Source organism: Hippoglossus hippoglossus, chromosome 2, assembly GCF_009819705.1.
Source record: "Hippoglossus hippoglossus isolate fHipHip1 chromosome 2, fHipHip1.pri, whole genome shotgun sequence".
Taxonomy (NCBI): Eukaryota; Metazoa; Chordata; class Actinopteri; order Pleuronectiformes; family Pleuronectidae; genus Hippoglossus; species Hippoglossus hippoglossus.
Genome location: NC_047152.1, coordinates 10,042,330 through 10,065,948, shown reverse-complemented (window position 1 = coordinate 10,065,948; position 23,619 = coordinate 10,042,330). Strand labels below are relative to the sequence as shown.

The following is a 23,619-nucleotide window of genomic DNA, read 5'->3' as shown; positions in this document are numbered from 1 at the left end:
ACTTCAGAGTTCTCACACAGCCCCCCCCCCAAAAAAAATAATAATAATAATAGATCTAAACAGATTAAAGCAGATTACAGATTAATTTAGAGCAGATGCTACAGGAAGCTCGATTCCTCTCAGCAGATCCAGTAAATACAGGAGGTCACTGACAGATTTCATTAGCCTGGATTTAAAGTTTAATCACAATCCTGTTTCAGAAGGTCCCCCCCCCCCCCTTGAATCATTGGGTTTTTGTTGCATATATTTAATGTTATTTCTACTTTGATGGTGTTTTTTTTTCGTTTCTGTGCAGGACTTTGTGGCTTTGCTCTGGGAAAGGTACGAAATGAAATAAACTTTATTTACTTATGTGGTTGAACTTTTCCTTCAAGTGACACACATATGACTAAGTGTGTGTGTGTGTGTGTGTGTGTGTGTGTGTGTGTGTGTGTGTGAGTGTGAGTGTGTGTGTGTGTGCGGACTCACGGGTCTGACACTGGTCTTCCTGATGCCCCCAGCAGCGTCCGTTACACGAGCGATGACAGCGTCTGCCTGCAGAACACACACACACACACACACACAAAGCACATCAGGCAACTCCTCAGCAAACTTCACATTTAGTTTTGACACACACACACACACACACACACACACACACACACACACACACACACACACACACTCACGCCCTTAAAACTTCCCCCGCCCGCCGACAGTGACAGATCTGTTGACTCTCCTTCGCTCGTCCGACAGTCGCCCCAGTTACCGTGGCGACTTGCACAAATGAGAGACAGGCCTGGACTCCCCTCCGTCAAAGCGCTCGCACAGACAAAGTGGGAGCTGACGGAGCGCTCGCAGCCTTCATGTGCCAGTCTGCCGTCATCCAGACTTAATTGACTACGGGTTAATTACACAGTAAGTGGAACAGAGCAGCAGATTGTCACCCTGCCCCTTCAGCCACTCCCACAGTGGGGCTGTTAATGTTAAATACTAACTACAGCTTGGCAGAGGGCCCCCCCATTTGGCAACCTCAACTCCCACTCGCTCTCTTGTCATTTTTTGGCCCACCTCCTCCGTTCTTTGTTGCCTTTTCTTCGTCCTCCTCCTCTCACGCTGCCATCTCATCAACACAATAGCAATTTATTTTACACGTGTACTTTAAAAAGTCTTATTTTAGAGAAACCGGCTGGCAACACGGTGCCGATTACGTTCTGCTCAGGTTGTAGAACAAAGAGAGGTCGTGGTGTACAGGGGGCGATGCTGTAGGAATAGTATTTATCTTTCCACGTTTCCCTCGCGTCTATTCTCGCGTTTTGTGCCTGAAGACTCCTCTTCAGCTTCCTCGCCACTCCCTTAAAGTGAGCAAGAAGCTCGCCATAAAGAACGTGCAGAGAAGTTGGAGAGGCTCCGTCTTTAACAGCCGCTTTCTCTGACAGGGAGTGTCTGCCGCCGGATAGCGATGCCTGTAATGTCCAGAGCAGAGCGAGCTGAGGGACTGCAGGGACCACGGGAGAGGGGCGAGGGGCGATGGGCGAGGGGCGGCGGGGGGGGGGGAAGAGGGCAGCTTCAAACCAGCTGTCAGATTCACTGAGATTTAAGGCGAGCGCAGCAGACAGCAGCTCCATGGGCTTCGCTGCAGAGCCACCACAATGGAGAGGTTCACACGCTGATCTAACACTATGTGATTTTGCTTCCAAATGACCACCAGGCAAACAGAATGAATAAAGAGGGAGAGGGCACCGCTGCTGCTGCTATGTGAGCCTTCGCCATCACATTTCACACAGCAGCGTTTTTTGATTTTCATCCAAAGCTACTGTTTTTGTACTCACATCCCAGGTTGCTGTTGTTGGAGGGAACCACCAGCAGCTCGGCCTGGGGGTTCTTGATAATGTCACGCCAATGGATGGTGTCGGCGTGGCACAGGAATTTGTTCTGGTCAACGTAAACACCCCCGTTCAGGATCTCTGCACAGAGAGAGAGAGGAGAGACATGAGCACATAGGCGTGGATATACAGTACATGTACATGGAGGCAGAAAATCAATAGCTCAAGGTGAACTCCCATCGCTCCCACGTCTCAAAGTAGCATGATGCACACCGTGTTCCTTCACGTGCATCTGAGCATGAAGATGAACGAGACACACGCTCTCACTCGACAACATGTTTCATACACGGGCACTTCACCCAAACATCCATTTCACAAACAGCCCCATTATGCATTCAGAAGGAAAGTATTTTTACTCAGCTGGAGAATTAGAGGTAATGAGTTTGAATGCCACTGCCAGACATCGGATCCTCGCTGAGTTAATTAAAACTGGAAAAGTAAACGGCTGCGGATACGGGAGCGTTTAGTGAACGAGGACTGGTGTGAGTCCTGCAGCTTAAACGCTGCGTTACATCGGCTACTGGTTGTTTAAATTGAAATATAGGGAATGGCCTTAAATCTCTCGACCTGCTCCACACGCCTCGATGTGAGTGGGGGGGGGGGGCTGTGGTGCCGCTGATATCTGCTTAATAGCACAAATATGGAGGAGTGGCTTTCACAGATGCCTGCACATGAAGCACGATAACAAACACTAATCTCTCCCCCTGCTGCTAATCCAGGTTTTGGAAACGGACACTGAATGAAATGATGCTGCGGTAATCCCCCCCCACCTCGCTCTGAAGCCGTGACCTGAGGCAGAAGAGAGACGACATCCCCCCCCCCCCCACCTCCTCCTCGCTGGTGACTCTTCCTCCGGTGTATTGTTTAACCTCGCTCAGGGATTTAGATATGATTCCCTTCCCCTTCAATATGGAGTACCGCCCGGATTCCAGGAAAGCACTTGTCAGAATAAATGAAATTTGATATTAAAAAAGGGAAAAGTGACAATGTGGTTGAGATTAGAGCTGGATTATGTGAAGGTAAAGAAGGGGTATTATCTCCCCGGGAAGATTATTAACAGTGATTGAGTCACAGGGACGATTCAGAGGCCGGGAAGCGAACGTGCGAGCAGGAAGCTAATCATCACCATCCGACACCCTGATTAAGGAAGTGGGCCTTGGTGGAGACGGGGACATTTATTCAAAGTCCTCTTAGAGGTGACACGGCGCTCCGTCTGCCCGCTGAATGGCCTACAGCCGCGGCTTCATGTAATCATGTTCCCGTCACAATGGACGATTTATCAGGGGGTGTTTTACATTCATGGATAGTGGATAGAAAAAAATGGACAGGCGGTGCTTTATTCAAATAGCACGTGGAGTGCAGTGTCAGCAGAAATAAGAGGTGGCCGATGTGACAGAGCCTTGACTTTATATCTGAGAATAAACTGAAGACACATTTCATTCTCTCTTTTGTCTTTAAAGCATCTTCAGATTATATATAGATGATGTACATCCACTAAAATGTTTGACATTTCCAGTCAAATCAACGTTCCAAGGCAAAAGCAATGATTCATAAGGAAAGCCAAAGGTTTCAGCTTTCAGAAGGTTTTTATCTCATGTTTCTATCTGCTGAGAAATAAACGTTTCAGAGCAGAAGGGCTAACGTGATGTCGTTTTATTCAAATATTCATACATGATAGAGAACATTACGTTAGAGTCAGTGTGGCCAGGCAGGAGATCCTGACGTGAGCGGCCTCTGGTCTTCAGCTGTAATTTTAAAAGTGAAGAGAAACCTACTGACCACGTTGCAAAACCCTGAAGCTTCAGAGAAATGTTTTATGTGACGTTAGACCACAGACTCAGCAGATGTTGTCTGGTGGTTTGTAGCAAGAGATTGAGGACGGACGATTCACATGGCTGCTCGGCTCTGGAGGGGCAACACCTGAAAGACGGTTTGAAGACGGTGGTTCAACACTTGCACCTCGACACCATGGCTCCACGCTACCCTCCCCTCTGCACGCTCTTCATAGCGTCCCGATCCACCCGCCGTGCTCCTCGCCACCGCACGAGCTGCCACCGCCGCTGCTCATCCAGCCGAGTGCACTAGCTCTTCCAGTGGGATGACAGGCCTGTATCAGGTGGTCATTCATTAACACTCCAGCGCTCCTCCCGAGTATCATCCCAGAGTATCACCTCCTCCCCCCCCCCCGCCCTCCCAAAGCTTCGATCTTCCCATCAGGTCGGGAGATATACAGCCGATCCCCCGCCGCAACACCCCCCCACCACCACCACCACCACCTCTGCACTCTTTGATTCACGAGGCGGCCGTAAAAGCTATTGTCCTGCATCGGAAGAAAGGAGGACATTAAAGAGAGGGAACAACAGCACGGAGAGAGAGAGAGAGAGGGGCGGTTAAAGCCCGGCACAACAAAACTGAGTCCGTTATTTAACGGGATGATTCCCAAACTTTTTAGATTCTTACTTTTCAAACTATATCCATTTGATTTAGGGAGTAAAACTACACACTGACAAGATGATCAAAGTCTTTTTAACACTTAATATGTTCATAGATTTATATCCAAATGAACAGAACGGATTCGGTGCAGAGTTTAAGGGATTGTTGGGCGAAGGTTTGAGATCTACTGAGTCACATTCTAGTTTTGCATTGTCCCCCATCACGTTTTAAATCATTCAATCAATGCTTACAGGGTCGTTCAGTGCAGAACATGACAGTAAGACCGGCAGGAGCGAGGTGTTGTTTCTTTGGGAAGCAGCAGCTTGGAGGCAGATTTCAGACTTTACAATATTAAAGATAACCTCCTGAGTTCCTTTAAGTGATTCTACATTTCCATAATAGAAATAGCAATAGCACTTTTTCATTTTAATTGAATTCTGCTCAACCAAAGAGAAATGATTTGAGCTGAAGAAAAGCAAAGTGGGAGGACTGCGGAGCTCTCACTGATGCTATCGTGCAGCTCTGCACCGTCGACTGAAAAACGCTGCTTTGATGAACTTTGCCGCTTTTAGAAAACGGACACAAAAGGAAAGTCCTGTCTCCCGTCTGATCGCCTGTGTTCCACCGAAGCCGTGAGTTCAGCCGGGTGCCTCGCCGAGCTCCTCGCCGAGCGCCTCGCCGGGTGACACGCTTCCCAGTGATGCTGTTTTATGTGTGCACGGGGCCACCGGGGCCCGGCTGCCATATGCTCAGGTCAAGTTTGTTCTAAACTGTTTCTGGTGCAGAGTTTTGCTCCAACTCTCTTGGCGGTAAAACAAAGAGTCGCACAGTGACGGAGGAAAAAGAAATGGAAGCAGGAGAAAGTTGAAATGTCTGGTTGAATCAGAGATTAGATTTGAAGTGGAGCTGTGCAGCGGAGGATGAGTTCGTCACTGGAGGAGAAGATGGATAGAATCTGAGAATCTCATCGTTTAAAAGGGGACAATCTGACTATGAGTTAATGGATTTAAGTTTTAGAAGTAATTTTACTGCCTTTCTCCTTAAAACGTGTAAAAGTTAGGTGAAAAATACTTAATTTAAACTTAAATGAACACAGGAAATCCTGCTGAGCAAAGCTTCCAACTTTTCCAGAGAGAAAACTGGTCCGAGAAATGTTGTCGTTAAAATGGACAAATGGATCCTCACCATTTACGAAAACACAATTGTTATATCAGGTAATCATACACTAATGAAAGCAATATTCAGAATACTAATAACCTGGATAAAAGTAAAAACTAATTGTATTGTGTCACGGTTTCCCTCTCTGCTGATCAGCACACAGGAAACAGACGGTGGGCTCTATATCACACTGTTTACCTGTTGGTCACGGCTGCGTGATTCCAATCTTGTTCCTTTATTATTGTAGAATAATTCCACACAGAGTCAATCTGATGATTTACCTGCTGTTAGTTTGTCTGAGTGGTCGACAAATGAACTTAGTATGGGGCCAAAATACTGGTTTTAAATGAAATCTGCAGATGTTGGGGACGCGGAGAAGTAAATAACCGTTTCTCATCCTGCACATTGGAAACACATCCGTAGAAGAAAGCTTTTATTTCTAGATGGTGAATGGTGAGGAGAGGACGATATCCCAGTGGCCCTGAGTGATCATGTCCAGCTATAAACAGAGATAAGAGCGACACAGGAAGAGGAGAAGGTGCGTGAGATATTTATTGTCCACACACACACTCAAATTAGAAGCTAAGGGCCAATGAGCAGAGACGATCCGGTGCTAAGTTACCTCTGCAGCCAATTAAGGTCATTTGACTGTGGTTCGGCCGAGCGAAGAGCCCGACTCTTGAAATAGTTTCTAGGCGGTGACGGCCCCGGCACCAATCAGTGGCCACGGCTCTGCAGGGAGGCTGCTGACGAGCTTTCATCCGCGCTGCTGGCCACTCGTCCCACATCCCTTTCTCTCTCTAATTATGCTGATGAATAAGGCTGTAATAGTGATCTGTCCTCGAGTGACGAGTCCCCCACTTTGCCGGTATTGTCTCGTCTCTGGGGCGGCGGCGTCACGTAGCAGAGAGCTGGAGCCGAGCACGTTTGGGCGATTCCCCCGTTCGCCTTTTTGATTACTATCATCTCTCCAGCCTCCCTGCACCCCCCCTCACACACGCCCGGCCCCACGACATGTGCTTCCTCTCTGGGACCTGCTGAGCACGGGGGAACAGACAAATGGAGATGATCACTCTTTCTCTCCACACCCTGCTGCACCTTCTTCCTCCTCCTCTCCTAACCACACACACACACACACACACACACACACATGGAAAGCCCATGCAGACGTCACGTATGTGAAACAAAGCCCCTTTGACAAACACCTCCTGTCCCACAGCAGAACGCACCCTGGAGCTCGGCTGCATCATTTCCACAACGCCTGGCGTTTGTTGGAAGAGCTGAGGAGTTAAGTCGAGGGCTTTACCTCTTAAACGCCAATTAATCACTCCGAGCTTCAGAGAGAAATGTAAAGAGCCCCGAGGGAAGCACCTTTCGCTGCTTTATAGAAACGCCGGCAAGATCCAGTGTGCACGCGGCCTAGGCCGTAAATTTCCTTGTTTCATAAATATATTTTATGGTTTTCTAGTCAGATACAGATTTTAATTTGGTGCTGCTGTTTCCTCCACAGTAAATAAATCTGTTATTGTTAAATTCTGGATGCAGCTAAAGGTTCCACGTTGCTGCAATCACTGAATGTGAACACTTCCTGCTCTCGTTTCACATTAAAAGCCTCCCAAAGGTTACAATGGCCTGAACGTGAAGCCAGAAGCCTCTTGGATTGCCCTTTTATTGTGAAATATCTGCAGGTCTTTCACTGACAGAAGCAAATTTGAACCAACTGGAATGAGTCAGCGGGTAAAAAGAGTATTTTTGTTAAAAAGTAAAACTCTGCAGATGCACTGAAGAGATTAATGGTGCAGAAACAATCCTTTCACAGTGTTTTTCTGTTTCCATGGTTTTACTGTCGACCCAGCAGGCCAAAGCTTTATTTGCAGACTTTTATTCCAGCCTATGGTATCTAAGAGAAACGTAAACTCTCCGCAGTCATTTACATGCATCAGTTGCTGGTGCTCTGTGTGGCCTGTGACACAGCGCCGACAGCTGGCATGACAGAAGGTGCCGAACTGGGGAACGAAACAAATTGCCTTCATTTTCTTAGAGTGCAACCTCTTCAGGGAACGCCGATGAGCATTACTGAAATGGCGACAAATCTGTGACTCTGGAAAATAATGACTCTCACGAGAGCCAGAGGAGTAAAGTTACGGCGGCGGTGACGCAGAGAGATTGTGTTCGCGCCCAGGCAACATTTCCAATTGCTCTCGGATAACACGGACAATCACCTGTAGAGATTACGAACCTCAGAGAGGGAGCGAGGGGGAGGAACAGTGGACAAACGCTAACAAATAACACGATTCTACGCAGAAGTTGAATTATAGCTCGAGCGGCGTCCGTTTCGAGGCTTTTTCACACCGGCACTTTGAACTCCTCACACGTATAGGAGGCAACGAGAGAACGCTGCAACTCGAGGAGTAGAACCGAGGGAACAGTAAGGAGCTCAGTGTAAAAATCGCTTTTATCTTATGGCTGCAATGCTCATAGAAATACTGACTCTAATGAAACACACCGCAGCAGAAAGGAAACCGAGCGAGAGGAGGCTCACACACAAGTGTTTGTGCAAATTCAGGCGTGCACCTGCTAAATATCTTGAATTTAAAATGAAGCCAATTTACAGTAAGAAAGAGAAACCCCACAATGTGAGGTAAACACATGACTTGAGCAGGAAAACAAGTAGCGGGTCCCAGAGGAAACCCCCCCCCCCCTGTCTGTAATTGTGAAGCACTCCACTGTACACTGTACAGTGCCTCCAAGCATGTTTACTCTAAAGACGCAAAGAAACCGCAGGGGCTGCAGAGAAAGAGGCTGCTTGAGTGAGAACGACTTCTCAAATCCCATGAATAAGTGTAAAGTCTCCAGACTGCAAACAAGCCGCCGGTAGATAAATGGCTGCAGATTGCTGAGATAATAGAGACAGTAAAAGGCAACTAGTTTTGCCTCGAGGCGCAAAAAAGAAAAGCATCAGCAAAAAACAAAGGGTGTTTGGTGAAGACGAGTGACCAAAATGAAATGAACTTCTCAGAGTGCAGCGCGAGTAGCCGCTCTTTCCGGGAGAGGAAACATTTTGCTCCTGCAGTTGCACCTTTTATAAGGAGCTGCATTATTCACACACCTAAAAAGCTGACAAAGGGTCGCGCTGTGTTTTATAAATGATACAATCCTTACAAGCAAATCCACAGTGGCTGCGGGGCCCCTGACTTGAGGAGAACTTATCTGATCTTCACGGAAAGGCGGAGGTGGGTCTCCAGGGTCCCGTTTCCACACTTCTCCATTATTAGCTCTGCCAGCCAAAGAGATATTGTGCCGGGTGACAAATGGGAGAGGAGCGCTAGGGCGCAGACAGTGCGGGGGAGGTCCCCTCCATCTCCCTCCTCCCCCCCCGTCTCCCACCATCCAGTGCGCCGCCGCCGTGTCCTCCCTGATAACCATAATTGTGTTTTAAAGCCCCTGATTAAATTTTGCAGTCTCGAATGATATTGTTTCGCGATGAATCCTTATGAAAAATGCCTCGTGTTAGGAGATTATGGAAGCTGCGCTGAAGGAGGCAGATGACACTCTATTTTTTCTAACTTATAGCTTCGACGGATGCTAAATGAATCCCTGCCATCACTCTTCCTCTCCTCCTCCACCCACTCCGGCTCCACCCGTCCGCTCTCGTCTCTGTCTTATAAACAAACACACACACACACACACACGTTCACACCCCCTCCCTGCTCCGCTCGTCTCTTTCCAGAACAAGCTGCAGGTTGCACACACACACACACACACACAGGCGGAGGGTGAGTTTTAAAGTTTAGAGGAAATGTAACGTGAACAACGGAGGGCTTCGTTTACAGGAAGATTAATACGCAGGAAACCAGAAGGTGCATTTTCATATCCTGACTCATTTGACTCATGGAAACAGTTTCTGGATGGTTCCTGTCGTGTGCGTCAGTTCTTATCCCGCTTGGGTTTGTTCAAGTGATCAGTACTTTACAGGTTCTGGCTCCGAATGACGTCACCACGCAAGATGGAGGCGTTGGTATCCCAGATATTTAGGCTTCATTTCTGGGTGGTGGGAGGAGGAGGAGAGGGGTCGTCCATCTTAATCATTTTATTTACAGTGCGTTAGAAAACAAACTGAAAGGATAAAGAAACGTCTCCAAACTTTCCCCTGTTCCTTCACTTCACTGTAATGATGTAAGTCACCTGAGCGTCACAGCCCCGGTGAGGGAGGCAGATTTTTTTTTTTTATGTTTTAGAGGTGACACAAAATGCAATCAGGACGAATGAGAAGGCAGCAAATTCAATAATGGAGGCAAATGAAAATGGAAGTGGAGACTCTGCACTTAAGGTGGGACGGGCTCGCGGCCCTAATAAGCCCTCTTCTGTCACCGCTTCCCTGCATCTGAATTAACCAGAGGCCCTCCAATCAGCACGGGCAAACAAAAGAGCCAGCCAAAGAGATGGGGGCGCCGCTGAATACTAATCAGCGTAACGAGCAGCACTGGTTTTCGATGATCAACGCCACCGCGCACACTCCTGTGTGTGTGTGTGTGTGTGTGTGTGTGTGTGTGTGTGTGTGTGTGTGTGTGTGTGTGTGTGTGTGCCGGTGGAGGCATCAGTGCAGAAGATATTCGCTCTACAATTATACTTTGTTGAAATTTGGTTTAAAAGGTGCAAGCTTTTTAAGGATCAATCTGAACATTTTAGCAGTTATGTGGTCTTTTTGAAGTTTGAGAGTTTTTAATAAGTCTCGGGGACCCAGAGGTCAAAGCAACTCACTCATCAAACAAATTGCCAGGTGCCGTCTCCAGCCGGCACAGAAGTGCTGTGCCGCCATGTTTTCCTGCAGCCGCGGTGACGGGTGGTTTGAACAGCAGCGGGCGGCCCACTCTCCGTTATTGTGCTGCAAATAATGTTTTTGGTAAAACTGCCCAAGCTGAGAACATGAAAGTAGAATTTAGAGGGCACTGTGCACGGACCGTCGGGGGGGCCATCAAGACAGTGAAGCTGCTGAGCAGCTCGCCACACAACTTGAAATGTGGGCTATTATTAAATGTCCACTCTTGAGTCAGGAAACAAAATATTTTAAAAAAGGGGTTCCTGGAGAGCGTTAACGTGCGTGTGCAGGAACACACGCCGCTCGTCCGACACGCGGTTTGTTATTCAGATTGGGCTCACTACATATTTTCATGGAGCAAAGCGCTGAAGAAGTGTTGGAAACAGAGCTAACCCTCCGCATTAGACCTGACACTTACAATGGGCTAAATGGGCAATTTGTCATTTCCTGGCACAGAGCTGCAGCACTCATCCCCCCACTTGGGTAGTTTGAGACACACGGAGACAGACACACACACACACACACACACACACACGCACACACGCAGACACACACACGCAGACACACACACACCCCAGCAAATCAACTATGACCAGTGAATTGCCTCCATCTGGTTCGATGGTACACGTAGTGCAAGGTTCTGGGCCTCGGTCCAGCTCACGTCCACTCCAACGTTTTTTAACTTCCTCGTCTTCTGTGACTTCTCCTGCAGATGCTTTGCTCAGACATATTCGTCGGTGGTGATGATTGGCTGCACTCCACATGCCGATGAGGTCGACAGATCTCCACTGGGGCTTTTTCAAACTGGAATAGGAAATGAAAGTAAAATGGTGGATCTCAGCTACACGTCGGTGGAAGTTCTTTGTCTTTGTCGTGGATCCAGAGGTTGTTTGGTTCGACCCCGAGTTGAGTTTCTGTCGAGGAGCAAAGTGAAATCTCACAGCTCGTAGTCGGGATCATTTACAAAAGGGAGAAAGTCAAGAGTAAATCTAATGAATTGGGCTCTAACGAGTGAGTTTGATGAAGTCATGGTTATTTGGTTTGATTGGGGGGGATTTTCCGAGGCCTGCCGGCTGGAAACGCTGACTCACTCAGCCTCTCTCGCCCCGAACAGAACCAGTGGAGTTAGAGGGAGATGAGCCGGGAGGACGACAACAAAAGATTAGAAAACTTTAAACTGTGTCTGACCCTCGACTTTCTCACTGTCTCGTTTCTTTCACATAATTACTCTCAACACTTACTCTTTCAATTTACTGAGTCAACGTTTATAATCTATTCGTTAACATTTACCAGATATTTCAGTTCTTCAGAAACAAGCTCATTAATGCCTCGTTCTTATTCTCATTTGTCTTCTTCTGCCTTGAGACATGTAGGATTCTCATTCACCTGTTGTCTGTCCATCTGTAAATAAACTACAACATCAACAGAAACGGTTTTCAAGCCAAATTTCACACTGAGCTGATTTAAAAAAAGAATCATCTTTCGTCAGGTTCCAATTTAAAATACAGCATCGCTCCAGACGGGACGTAAATGAGAGGAGGACCAGCGAGTCTGCAGGAAAACAGCAGGTGATTGTGACTGTAATGGTCACCGGTGTGGGGTTGAAGAAGTACCGACACAGAAAGCGTGCTCCTGCAGGATTAAAATCACTAAGCAGTGATGGTAGTATTAAAATCCCACCACCTCCTCCTCCCTCGCCGAGAGGAATAAATCCAGCCTGAATGGGGCTTAAGTTCCCCTGAGGGAGATATTTATTATCGTCTCTCCCCGATCTCTGCTGAGACGAGCTCAGAGGATGTATATACGTAAGTCTCTCTCTATGCCGGGAAACTGAACTTAGCACATCGATGCAGGTTGTCGGTTTTATTAGAAGCAGAAACTTTATTACCTCCAACAAGGAGGTTGTGTTTTCATCCCTGTCCATCTGTTTGTGAGTTTGTCAGCAGGATTATGCACAAAAAACAAAATACTCAACGGATTTCAATAAAACTTGGTAGAGGGATGGGACATGGGCCAAGATTTTGAATTCTGGCATGGAGCTGGACGACGGGAAGCATCCAGGAATAAATGTGGTAAAAGAGGCTCATCAAAGATTTGAATGACTTTCTTTAGCATTGTGAGATAGGGCCCTAGGTGGGGGGGGGGGGGGGGGGGGGGATACGTCCTAGTTACCTCGTGCTAACTCCCTGATGACATGAGAGGATTGACCACAGCCTCAGGAAGTTGAAGGTTGCGGGAGGATCAGTAGGAAGCTTCTCATCAGTGATAGTAAACAAGATAAAGGGGTTAAAGGTCGTTATCGCTCAGCGGGGGGGGCCTGTCGCTGCATGAAGGTAGCTCAGTTAGCCGGGGTCAGCCGACACTGACCTACGAGGCGCGGTGCGTCGGTCGGAGGAAGAGAAACCCAACATCTGAGAGCAGTGCACGGGGCCGCGGACACACGGCCCTGGGGGGCCATTACCATTCCATTAGGTGTGGTTTGCCCTCCCTGTAGACGAGCCACAGCACTAATGGAAACAAACCCAGACGCCCCTTGGGTCTCCTTGTCAAAGCATCGGAACACAAAACACAAACGGCAGCACAGCGCTGACAGCACAGCGCTGATAAGACAGAGCACAGCGATGGCATTACAATGACTTCTGGGGTGGACAAAACGGGAGATAAAGAGATGAGAACATAAACTGTGGGATCAGAAATGGCGTCCGATCGTGCGCCTGCATGTCAATGAGCGTCCCCTTTCTCGTTGTCTCCAGATGAGACGCTACACGTTGTTGTGGTCGGACCGTGTTCGCTCAGGTGACATCACGACCGAGACGAGTCAGGAACGAGACGTGCGTCCGACCTGGAAGTTCAAATCCGAGAGACGCCTGTTGCTTCACATAACGTGACACTGGAGTGTTGTTTCCTTTCAAAAGGAGAAGATGTTGCTTTGGTCTTTTAACGCTCAGGGAAAAAAAAAAGGGGTAAAGATGAAAGAATAAAAAGAGCAAAACTTTATTTCACACAGTAGAATGAAGGACTCTCTTGCTTTGCAGATCCACGACTGCAGCATTTTCTAGGGTAGCAAAGCAGCGTTTGAAGCTGGGAGATATGTTTTAATCATTTGGCGCCTTAATGATGACACTGGATTCATTATTAATGGGCCCCGTTCCTCTACTCTCCCTCATAACAGTCCGGAGCCAGAGTGGGTATTAGCATTAGCCGCTTTTGCTCTATTTGATCTTTCTGTAATTACGCCACATTTTGGAGATCACACCGCGAGCTTTATGTTAAGTAAAGAGGAAGTCGGGCTTTTTTTCTATACAAAGTCCAAACTCAATAACCAACACTTCCTTTCCCCCCCCCCTTGTTTCTTCTTCATTGTGTACGAGTGTATCGCTCTGAAGCACCGAGTTCTGATGAAGATGCAGATAAGCATCGGTCTTCAGATGAGCTGCAGGATTCTTCTTTCAGGTGTGTGTTTGATTTCTATCTCACCTCGAGGATACGAACATCTAAGAATGTGGATCTTAAATGAGTGTCGGGCCTTGGTGGAGGTTTCAGGCTCAGCAGCACGACTACACCGGCTCGAATGCATCCTTCCCTTCCTCAGCAACTACGGCTCCAACAAACTGAAGGGATTTAGTGTAAAGACCAAATGCAGCCTTTATCCCACATCTTCAATAACCCTGAGGAGAAAGGTTTCACATCTCTGATTATCATAGAACTAAATAGTGTCTCTGTGTTTAAATAACTCGCTGTGCTTTTGATTTCCTGCATAAATATGAAGACCGATCTCCATTTTGCTGATTTAGCTGCACAGCGACTCTGAAGATGAGAAAGTGGTTAGAACGCCGGTGGATCGATAGTCATGCTCTGAAAATGAAGATGCGCATGGGGTTAATTAAAAAGAAGTCTATTAATCAATTCATCTCAGCAACGACTGCTGTTGGTAATTCGGCCTAAATGCATTCCAAGTGCTCACAGAAACGCTGCAATTAGCAGGACGGCGCCCGTGAATCATTAGTCTTAAATCAGAGGGCGGCTGGGCTGTTGCCAGGCGGAGAAACCGGGGGGGCGGTGTCACCACGGCCTCAGTGAGCCTTAAAGAAAGCACCACAGGTGAGAGGGCGGAGCGGTGATAGACGAAAAGGAAGGGGGCGGCAGACAGAGGTAATTGGCTCTCTGCACATGGGCATGTGAGGAGTAAGGGGGGGGGGGGCTGGTATGGCGACCAGATGGGAAGCCGGAGTCGGCGCTCTCTTTGGGGGCAAACTGAGCCATTTGGCGTTCATCCAGAAAAACTGAAAAAACTAAAGTTAAGTGAAGAAAGAGACGAACGGGATCTGAACTGGATGTGAAAACCCATTCCACACGCATCAGCTCTCAGAGTGTTATGGTGGTTATTAACTCCACTGCTGCACAGCAGGGGGTAATTAGTGCTGCAGTGTGTGCGTGTGGAGCGAGGCATGTTGTATGTATGCACACAGTGTCGATACGTGTGTGTTATAGGTTATTCAGGCGTGCACTGAGCTGCAGGGGCATAATAGGGTAAAGCTGAACAAGTCAGTATCAGAGGCTTTTCTTTAACACAGATTACTTTATATCCCCGCTACTATAAGGACCACGCAGCTGTACGCACACTGACTCCGCAGCCAAATTAAATTGCATGCTTTCTGTGGACTCCCACTGTGCGCCGGGTCCACAGAGGGATAGAGCAGCAGTGAAGCTGTTGTTTAATGTATTGTGTGCAGCGGGAAATGCTGAATATATGCACGTACACATGCCCTCTGGATGCGGTGGAGGTGGTGAGAGGCATAACGCGTGAGTCTGAGCAAATGTGAGCGTTGAGAAGGGAACATAATATGTGAACCTAATTGTGAGCTTAAAAGAGAGAATGGTGTATTTTTCATTTTTTGTCCCAGGCTGAGGAGGGAAGGGAATCGGGAGGAACAGCACTGATCCATATGCATGGTTGGATCCGGCTTAATTGCAGCATCGCGGGGCACTGGGATCCGAGGATTTGGTCCAGAGGCGAGCGGAGTGCGGCACCACCCTGAGTGTGTGTGCTAAAATTGGAGATGTGTGGAGCTTCAGTCAGACAAGAGGCCGGGGGGGGGCACGAGAGCCCGAGTCACAGCGGTGAACCGGAGGTAAACTCTGCCACTGGGGATCGAGACGATTCAAGAAAATAAGAGGAATCTGGAGATGTGGATTCTACATCGTGGAAATAAATAATGCAATGTGTACTTTGAAAGGATTATTTGAAGATAGCACAGTTTCTGTGGGGGTATTTTTTCAGTCACATAAAGAAAAGGAATCCTGAGCTGCATCTGCGCCTCATTCCAGGAAGTTTATGAAGCGCACGGATGATTCAACGTTTTCACCTTGGGGGGAAGAAACGCCTCAGAGTGTAGGTGAACACGACCAAACTCTGTCAGGAGCTAAAAGAGGAAAAATGACGAAAACAAAACCCCGAAATAAACTAGAATGATCTCATACCTCCACCAAGGCCCAACACTCCTTTACATTCTGCAGCTAATCTGTCAAAACTGCTAAAGATCCACGTTTTCTCAGCGACACATCGATGGTAGTTACAGGTTTTTGTTCTCTTCTGCAACAGGGCTTAAAACACAGCATCTTGTGCAGGAGGTAATGAGCTTCGACATCCCCTGCGTACGTCTGTGTGCCTGATCCTCTCAATCCAGGTTATCTGTAGCATAGGACCAGCGTGTGTGGTTTGTAGAAAACACGTTCATTAGCCCAGTTTGAGGAGTGACAGGAACACTGAAGGTCAGGAGACGTCGACTGCAGAAAGAGATCTCCTCGGGTCCACATGGAAGACGTCCTCCTGCTGCACCAGCTCAGGGTGTCAGCTTGCCCTTAAAACTCTCAGGAGTCTTTTATCACCATGTTCAGACTCTATAAAACACAGCTTATTACACTAAATCTGTCACCAGCTTTAATGTGGATCACTGTTTGATCCCCCGCCATCAATCACCAGAACGCTCCTGCCAAGTCAGGAGAGGCCAGGATGGATTTCTGCTGTCCGACTCCTCCACGCTCAACGTTTTACTGCACTTGTTGAACACGTTGTCCGTTCCCCCAAACTCTGGACGAGGACGGCAAAGACACGCGGCTCGAGTTTGTCCCTGCAATTAATTGGGTTCCACCGAGTGTGAGACATGTGCCAAAGAGAATCGCCAGCAGTCGGAAACGCAGGATAGATGCAGGATAGATTGCAATACCCACAGGAGAGTGGTGCAAAGCGGGCGGATCGATGCCAGAGAAGAAGCCTCGGGCAAAATACAACAAAGGGGGATGGAGCAGAGGCGTCCCGGTTTCTTGGCAGTTTAGGGCACGGACCACGTGGTCGGCCCGTGGTGGGTTTGAGCCCAGATTCCTTGTTTCATGCTCTGGCATCCTTCCTCTGCACTGCGACGCCATCAAACCAACCTTAAAGGTGCAACATGTACAGTAGCTGCCGTCACGTTGGTAAATGGTGAATTCACAGGAGGACTGGCAGCTTCTGTGTGCGTCAGCTTTTGTTCTTTGGCTGAGCTGAGGAGGACATACGTGTTGGACATGATTCTTTATCCCGTTGGCCGTGGAGAGACGCTGTCAAAGATTTCTGCTCAACTTGTGCTGGAAGAACAACGATATTTCTCCTGTTTTGGTGCCACAAAGAAATCCAGCAAATTCCATCCAACTCTGATTCTCTGGCATCGCATGATCTCCAACATTGTGTTGTGTTTTTTTTATTTATTTTAATTATAAATTCTGTTTGTACTGTTCTGCTCTCTCATCCTGTGTTAATGCTCCGGAGCTACTTCAGAATTATTCCTTGTGATTAGTGAGTCCTCCTCAAACACGGAGATCAGCACAAGAATGTCTGTCTGAATCCAGACAGATGTAATTGGCTGTGAGCGGCCGCCTGTTTATTAATTCTTTATGACAAGATGTTCGGTTTACCACATGTGACCGTTCTTTTCCTGCCTTCCGTTGTCTTCCTTCTCCACATGTTTGCGGTCGGCTGTTGAAGCGTCCTGTGCATCGAGAGCTGACACAGCCGTCATGTTTTCCTGGAACTCACCGGTTTCCTTCCTGACCCGCACGTTCAGCCTCTCTCTGTTTACCATCATCCTCTGTGTCACTTCAGACCGAGTGTCATCAAACAGAGCAAGGAATTCTGTGAGCGACCCTCGCGCCGCCTCTCCTCAGATTGTATGTGACAGTTGTCCTTCTCTCCGTGACAGCTCGTGTTTCTCTCCCGGAGCGATGGTAATGCCGCCGCCAAGGAAAGAGGCAGCGCACGAGTCCCGGCGTGCGGGAGGAGGCGAACCTTTTAGCGGGCTGACCGCCATCGCAGCTCAATCTGGGAGCAATTCATGACCATTTATAGCGATAACGAGGAAATTGGCTATTTGGAGAAAATCTGGAGAGGATGCGATCAGCAGGAAGACAATAAAGAGGCCACTTTGAAAATAAAGAGAAGATGGTGTTTGCTTTTATTATTGTGAGTGGAGTTGGAAGGTCACCGCACCGCTAAGACAGCGATGAACTGACGCTGAGGTCACGACGCCAAGATGAAATTACACCAAAGCCTCTCTTTGCAAAACGCAGTCCACTTTAGATAAGTCCTCTCACATGATGAGAGAAAAAACTGCTCATCCATAAAACATAACAAACACGACCACTTCCAAAAAGTTCCTCCATGAAAGGGGCCTATTTTTGAGAGTGTAAACAAAAATGTAATTAATGTGAAAATGGGACTTTTCCTCGCAGACATTTGATCCTTGCATACAGCAACAGAGGAGATTAATTTGCCAGGGTGGCAGATACGTAGCTTCAAAAGTTGAGTTCCAATTTTGTGACTTAATTAAAAAGGCCCTATTAAATCTGGGTGTAAAAACAAGTCAAACACAAGCGGTTCTAGTGCAGGGAATATTTCACAGGCGGCTGAAAAATGAATCCACACAACCAGACTCTCATTTTTTGCTCCGTTTAACTCCGGAGAGGGGGAAGTGGGAAAAAAGAAAAGAACGAGAGGCGAAAAGTGCAAGAGCTTCACGCTGATGTGCTGATGTGCTGATCCTGCAGCGTGTCTTTAAATAATCCAGCGTCATCAATCGTACCTGTGAGGTTGCGGAGGCCCAGCTGCCTCAGGCCGTAGTACCCGTCCCGCCTGTAGTTGAGGAAGATGGCGAGGGAGTAGCGGCCCTCGTAGAGTTTGGTGCCCCGGACGATGCGCAGGTTCTCCAGCGGCAGGTAGTCGAACTGGTTCAGGGCCACCAGCACGTAGCCCGTCACCTCTCTGATTGACTGCAGGGGGACAAACGACAGGAGGACAGTAAATATCAGTCAATTCACATTATGTGATTTTAGAAACTAGTTGGCAGAAACAGACTTTTCACACTTTTCCTTCCAACTCTTCTTTTAACAGTTTCATACGTTCTGCTCTTTTTCTGTGCGTGGGCGAAGTTTCCCTGGATTGTCCGATGACGATGTTTACAGAGAAACATTGTGATGACATCACGTTGACATCGTGGGTGGTGGGCGGTGCCTAATTACCTTGATGACAGGCCGTAATTAAAAGTGGCCGTGTGTGTTCTCTGCACGCCGCTGTCAAAGATGGTTTGAGACAGAAGAACGACCACTCTGTCAAAATCCAACAGAGTCATTGATTATTAAGTATTATGTGTTTTTCTACATTACAGCAATTAAAAGGTATTTACTCATGTGTATGTGTGACTGTCAGCCCCCAGCTACGGACGGTGGCGTCACCCAGCGGCCCGACCCTGGCACGGAGCGTGTTATTTGCATTTTGAAATGTCAGGCTCCTGAAAAACTTGGCCAAACAGACCAAAAAGATTAAAATGTCACCTCGGCTACAGACTAATCACACGTCTCCTCTGATTAAAGTCTCCCAGCCGTTGTTTGGAACGATACAAGGATCCTAGAAACAAATAACCAATCACAAGACTAAAATGGATTTGAGATTATGATTCTCCATGTATGCTCTTATTGTGAAATTCACCTATTTATATTCATACCAGTGATTATTTGTCTGGCAGAATAATAACAATCCTCCTCCCTCTGCTCATTAAAGGTTAAAGGTCAAAGATAGTAAGCATCAACATGGACAGCCCTGCAGAGGGAAGCTTCATACGTCTCCTCAAACACATCTGTCCCCCGCTGTTGTTGCTACTCCATCTCTGTGGCCATGCAATATTCATCTGAGTCACTCAAACAGCAGCCTGAGCTCGATGAGACGCACACACACACACTCACACACAGACGCACACAGACACACACACAGAAACTCACACAAAACACATACGACAGCTGTTAAATGCCACACTAACACATTTTACCGACCACCACTGACAAGCCTAATTAGAACACTACATTTAAAAGAAGGAGAGGAAACAGATCTGTTTGTACAATCGTCTGCAGCCTTGACAGAATTTAATTCCTGTGGGTTTTCTTTTGGATTCTTTTCCACCAGCGAGAGAGAGAGTCACATTATTTCCTCACGACAACACCGACCAGTAGGGGTCGCTGGTGCAGCTACAGAGCTGTGGCTTTTTATTCAAATCATTAGTTCGAGCGTGGGAGATTGTAACGACGTGTTTGAATTCAAAACATCGTGATGCAGTAGAGGGCGCTCACGTGTCTCCTCCATGTTAGAAGATGTACTCGTTCTTCAAGTGTTCTTAATCTTGAAGAAAGTTCTTAATCTTTGTAAAAGGTGACTGCTCCACTACGAAGACATCATCCCTCAGTGGAATCCCAGCAGCAAACACACAAGAGAGCAGATTCACAAACTGAGTCATTTTAAAGAAATCATTTAAACTCCCCGTGACAGACTACGATGGACAAAGTTTCCAAAGCAACGGGCAGCTCCAGAGTTGGGGCCAGTAATGATGTGGATGATTGGCTGTGAGGGGGGGGGGGGGGGGGGGGGGGGGGGGGGGGGGGCCTGAGTGAGGGGAGGTCTGACTGGCTGCTGACCCCTGGGGGACGCCCAGTGGAGACCGGCGGTGGGGACGCAGCACGCCGAGCTCCTGCGTTTCAGGATAATAGCAGGCACCTGAGATTAGCTGCTATATCGAGCGCTCAGCGCTGTGCACCTGCCACGTCGGCCTATTGTAGCACTAAGACAATGGGAAGGAAACAGACAGCGGAGGTGCTTATTAGCAAGATTACAATGTGTCAATCACCCGAGGAGAGAGGGAACAACATAATAAAAGAGCAGCAGAATCCATTTCAGCGGAGGCTTTGATTAGCATACTTATTGCACAAAGGAGTTCTCCAGCGAGGTGTTCCTCTGCCTGTCAAGGAGCCCTGCTCAAATAACTTCCTGTCCAATGTGCTTTGTGATTTATGTTTGTTCGAGAGTCGTGCAACTTCGTGCAACTCTGTGCAACTTATGACTCAGCCTCCAGAAGCAGTGGATGAGGATGAGGATGTCATCTCCGGGGGACTTGTCGATCCGCTCCCGTGGTTGGAAGCCACGCCGCTTCCTCGCGTTGACCCCGCTGCAACCCCGTGTTTACTGCTGGGGGCCGGGGGGGTGTCACGTGAGCTCGCCATGCTATCGTTATAACGCCGCCGCGACCCCCAGGTGCCGGCCAGCGGCGCTGTGACTGGGAACAGGGGGAGGCGGCTCCATAACCCGACCCAGCTGTGGGCACGCACTCGGCTGCTGGCAGACTCCACAGTGCATCCACTGTGCCCCCTTCTCCCTGCCAGCCTCCGGGACCCGCTGGCTAAACCAAAGAAAAACTGTTTCCCTGTTGCTTAGCAACTGCAGGAAAGCCTTCCAGCCGGAGCGAGGGAGAGGAGAGAGGGAGAGAGGATGCAGAAGAAAGAGAAAACAGACTGAGAGAGGATTTTTTTCTTAATGTAATTTACCTAATTAAATTAAAGGATTACTCTGCCCTTTCTCTGTAATTTTCCTTCGCTTTGACACTATTTAATTTCCTTATGTTGCTGTAAATAGTTTCTTTCCGAGCTCTGGATCAATATTTATCTGCATTCCTGTGAGCTGGAGGAGGAGGGAGGAAGCAGGGAGACGAGGGGGGGGGGGGGGGAGGTCTGGAGGGAAGTAAACACAAGCACCTGCATTTCCCCTCCTGCTGCATCAACCGCGCTCTGTTTCAGAAACACAAACACACGAGCTGAAGGATGCAACTTGGAGAAGCTGCCCACCGCTGCCTTGTGGGCGATGTGCTCAGACTTAACAAGCTGGACGGTGGGCAGATAAACTGGTGTGTTTCCCTCCTGTGTTCTGAAGAAAATACACACTTAACAAGCAGAGTGGGGGGGGGGGGGGTAATTTGTACCGACAAGGTGCGCGGACCCTCGACTGCCTCGCCCACGCTCGCGTCTCACCCCTTCATCCTCACCCAAAACCCGGTGATTAGAGTGTCTCCGAACGAGGAAAGAGTTAAAACCTTCACACGGTCTGACACAAGTTCAGGTCGTTATTTCAGAAAGGGTTTGGTCTGAATCTTTTGATTCCAGTGTTGTTGTGTTGTGAGAGCCACGGAGGGTTTGAGCCGAATCCACTGAACACGCATACCAGCCTCATATATTCTGATGGGAAAAAAAAACACACGCACACTCTGCTACGAGGCGCAGACAAGACGCAGTCCACGCAGGTCAACTACCCATAATGCACTGCAAGTTTAACATTTCCTCTAGCGCTTTTCTCCATCAATCACATGCAATTAGTGGCCTTGTGTGGAGCACTCAGTCAAACAGAATCCGAGGCGGTCCCGACAGGCTTGTTTCCTCTCTTCGTTCGGTTATCGCTCGGGGCGAAATGTGAATTTCGCATGTTGGTAAATTGCTCTTTGTATCTGCAGGAGACTGCAGCGAGGCCGAGGCAGCGCAGCCACAACTGCTTCATTTACTCCAACAATGTATAATCACCACAGAAGGCGTCTCTGAAACACAAACTCCCCGAGCTGCTGAGCCCGGGAACCTGTGACCCCCTCCTGACACAACTGCGATTCATACTTCTGATTTAAATCGTATCCATTCAAGACAGCGTTGGAATGAACCAGGAATTCTATCTGCAAGAAGGAAGATGTGAAATGTAAAGTCACCGGCGCTCAGGAGCCGAAAGCTTCAGGTCAAATACGACGAAACAGACACTTACGTAAGCTAATCCCCCAAAATGCTTGATGATTTTAGGCTAATGACGTGAATGTCTGGAATAATGTATTCATCCGACTCAGTGTGAGGAAACCCTGCCAGAGGATTTGCATACAAATTCCCCCAGTTTCTGTCTTCCCAAGAATCGCCTTCGGGCTTCACCCCAGATTTAGATACAAAAAAACCGCTGCAATTTAAGAGAAGTGTGAATGAAAGAGCATGGTCTCCATGCGGCTGCATGTATATTCAGTTCATAAAGCAGCTGAATTATGCAGCTTTAATAGGATAATCTTATCTTATCGAGGTGAGCACGCTGGGATGGTTAGAGCCGTGCACGCCGACTTCCTGTCTCAGTTCACCTCAGAATTAAACATCTGGTCAACAATGTGCGAATGTGTGGAGGCCGATAGATTTACAGGTTTATTAATAAAGTTACAGCAATACAACGAAATAAAACTGCTTCATCACAAGTTTAGATCCTGAATTCAAGTATTAGTAGTGTCAAAAGTAGAACGATAACCTGTCTGACTGATATTAACTTGTATTTGACTGTATTATATGTATGTAAGCAGTATTTTAATGTTGCTGCTTACTGAGGTTTGACTAATTTGATCAGCTCCTCGCACTGGGCTGCTGAATAGTTTAATCCGGTGGTTTCTGCGCTCGCTCCAAAGGGTCATGAGATAAATCTGAGAGGTTGTGAGATGATTAATGTGGTTGGAAAGAAGAAAAACAAAGTTGTGCTGCACACACACACATATATTGGATACAAATATACTGGATATTCTCTTTGACCTTTTGGGTTTTAAATGTGACATCGATAACATGAGAGGAGATTGTGAACCATTGGTTTGTGTTTTAACCGTCTGACATCACGCGAAAGATGTTTGATGATGATCCCAGTTTAAAAGGATCTGAAATAAAAACTATATTATCTAGAATATTAATTCTTCTTGCAGCAGAAAGTCTTTGTCTTTCACTTCTGCATTTTGTTCACTGCACAATCATTATGTTGCGGTACGTGCAATGCAAAACACCAGAACGTCCTTTATCTGTCCGCGGGATCTTGTTGTTTGCATGATAAAATCTATTTTAAATAAAAGAAATATATAATTTTAAGGTCTAGTGAGTTCGTAACCTTTTAGCTGAGGTTGTGCAGCTTTAGGAGACATGAAGCATTTGAAGATTCTCCAGGAAATG

At 47.6% G+C, this 23,619-nt stretch overlaps 1 protein-coding gene across 3 annotated transcripts in view; it reads right to left on the bottom strand.

Moving 5' to 3' along the window:
* The window catches only part of LOC117776946 (receptor tyrosine-protein kinase erbB-4-like), a 185,700-nt gene that overhangs the window by 54,690 nt on the left and 107,391 nt on the right, over positions 1–23,619 (bottom strand). For all 3 annotated transcript variants that reach the window (XM_034611380.1, XM_034611395.1, XM_034611388.1), the window contains exons 3-5: positions 18,390–18,576; positions 1,812–1,946; positions 469–534 (exon numbers count right to left, since the gene is read on the bottom strand). In XM_034611380.1, coding sequence (XP_034467271.1) covers positions 469–534; positions 1,812–1,946; positions 18,390–18,576 — 388 coding nt within the window. The remainder of the gene's footprint in view (positions 1–468; positions 535–1,811; positions 1,947–18,389; positions 18,577–23,619) is intronic.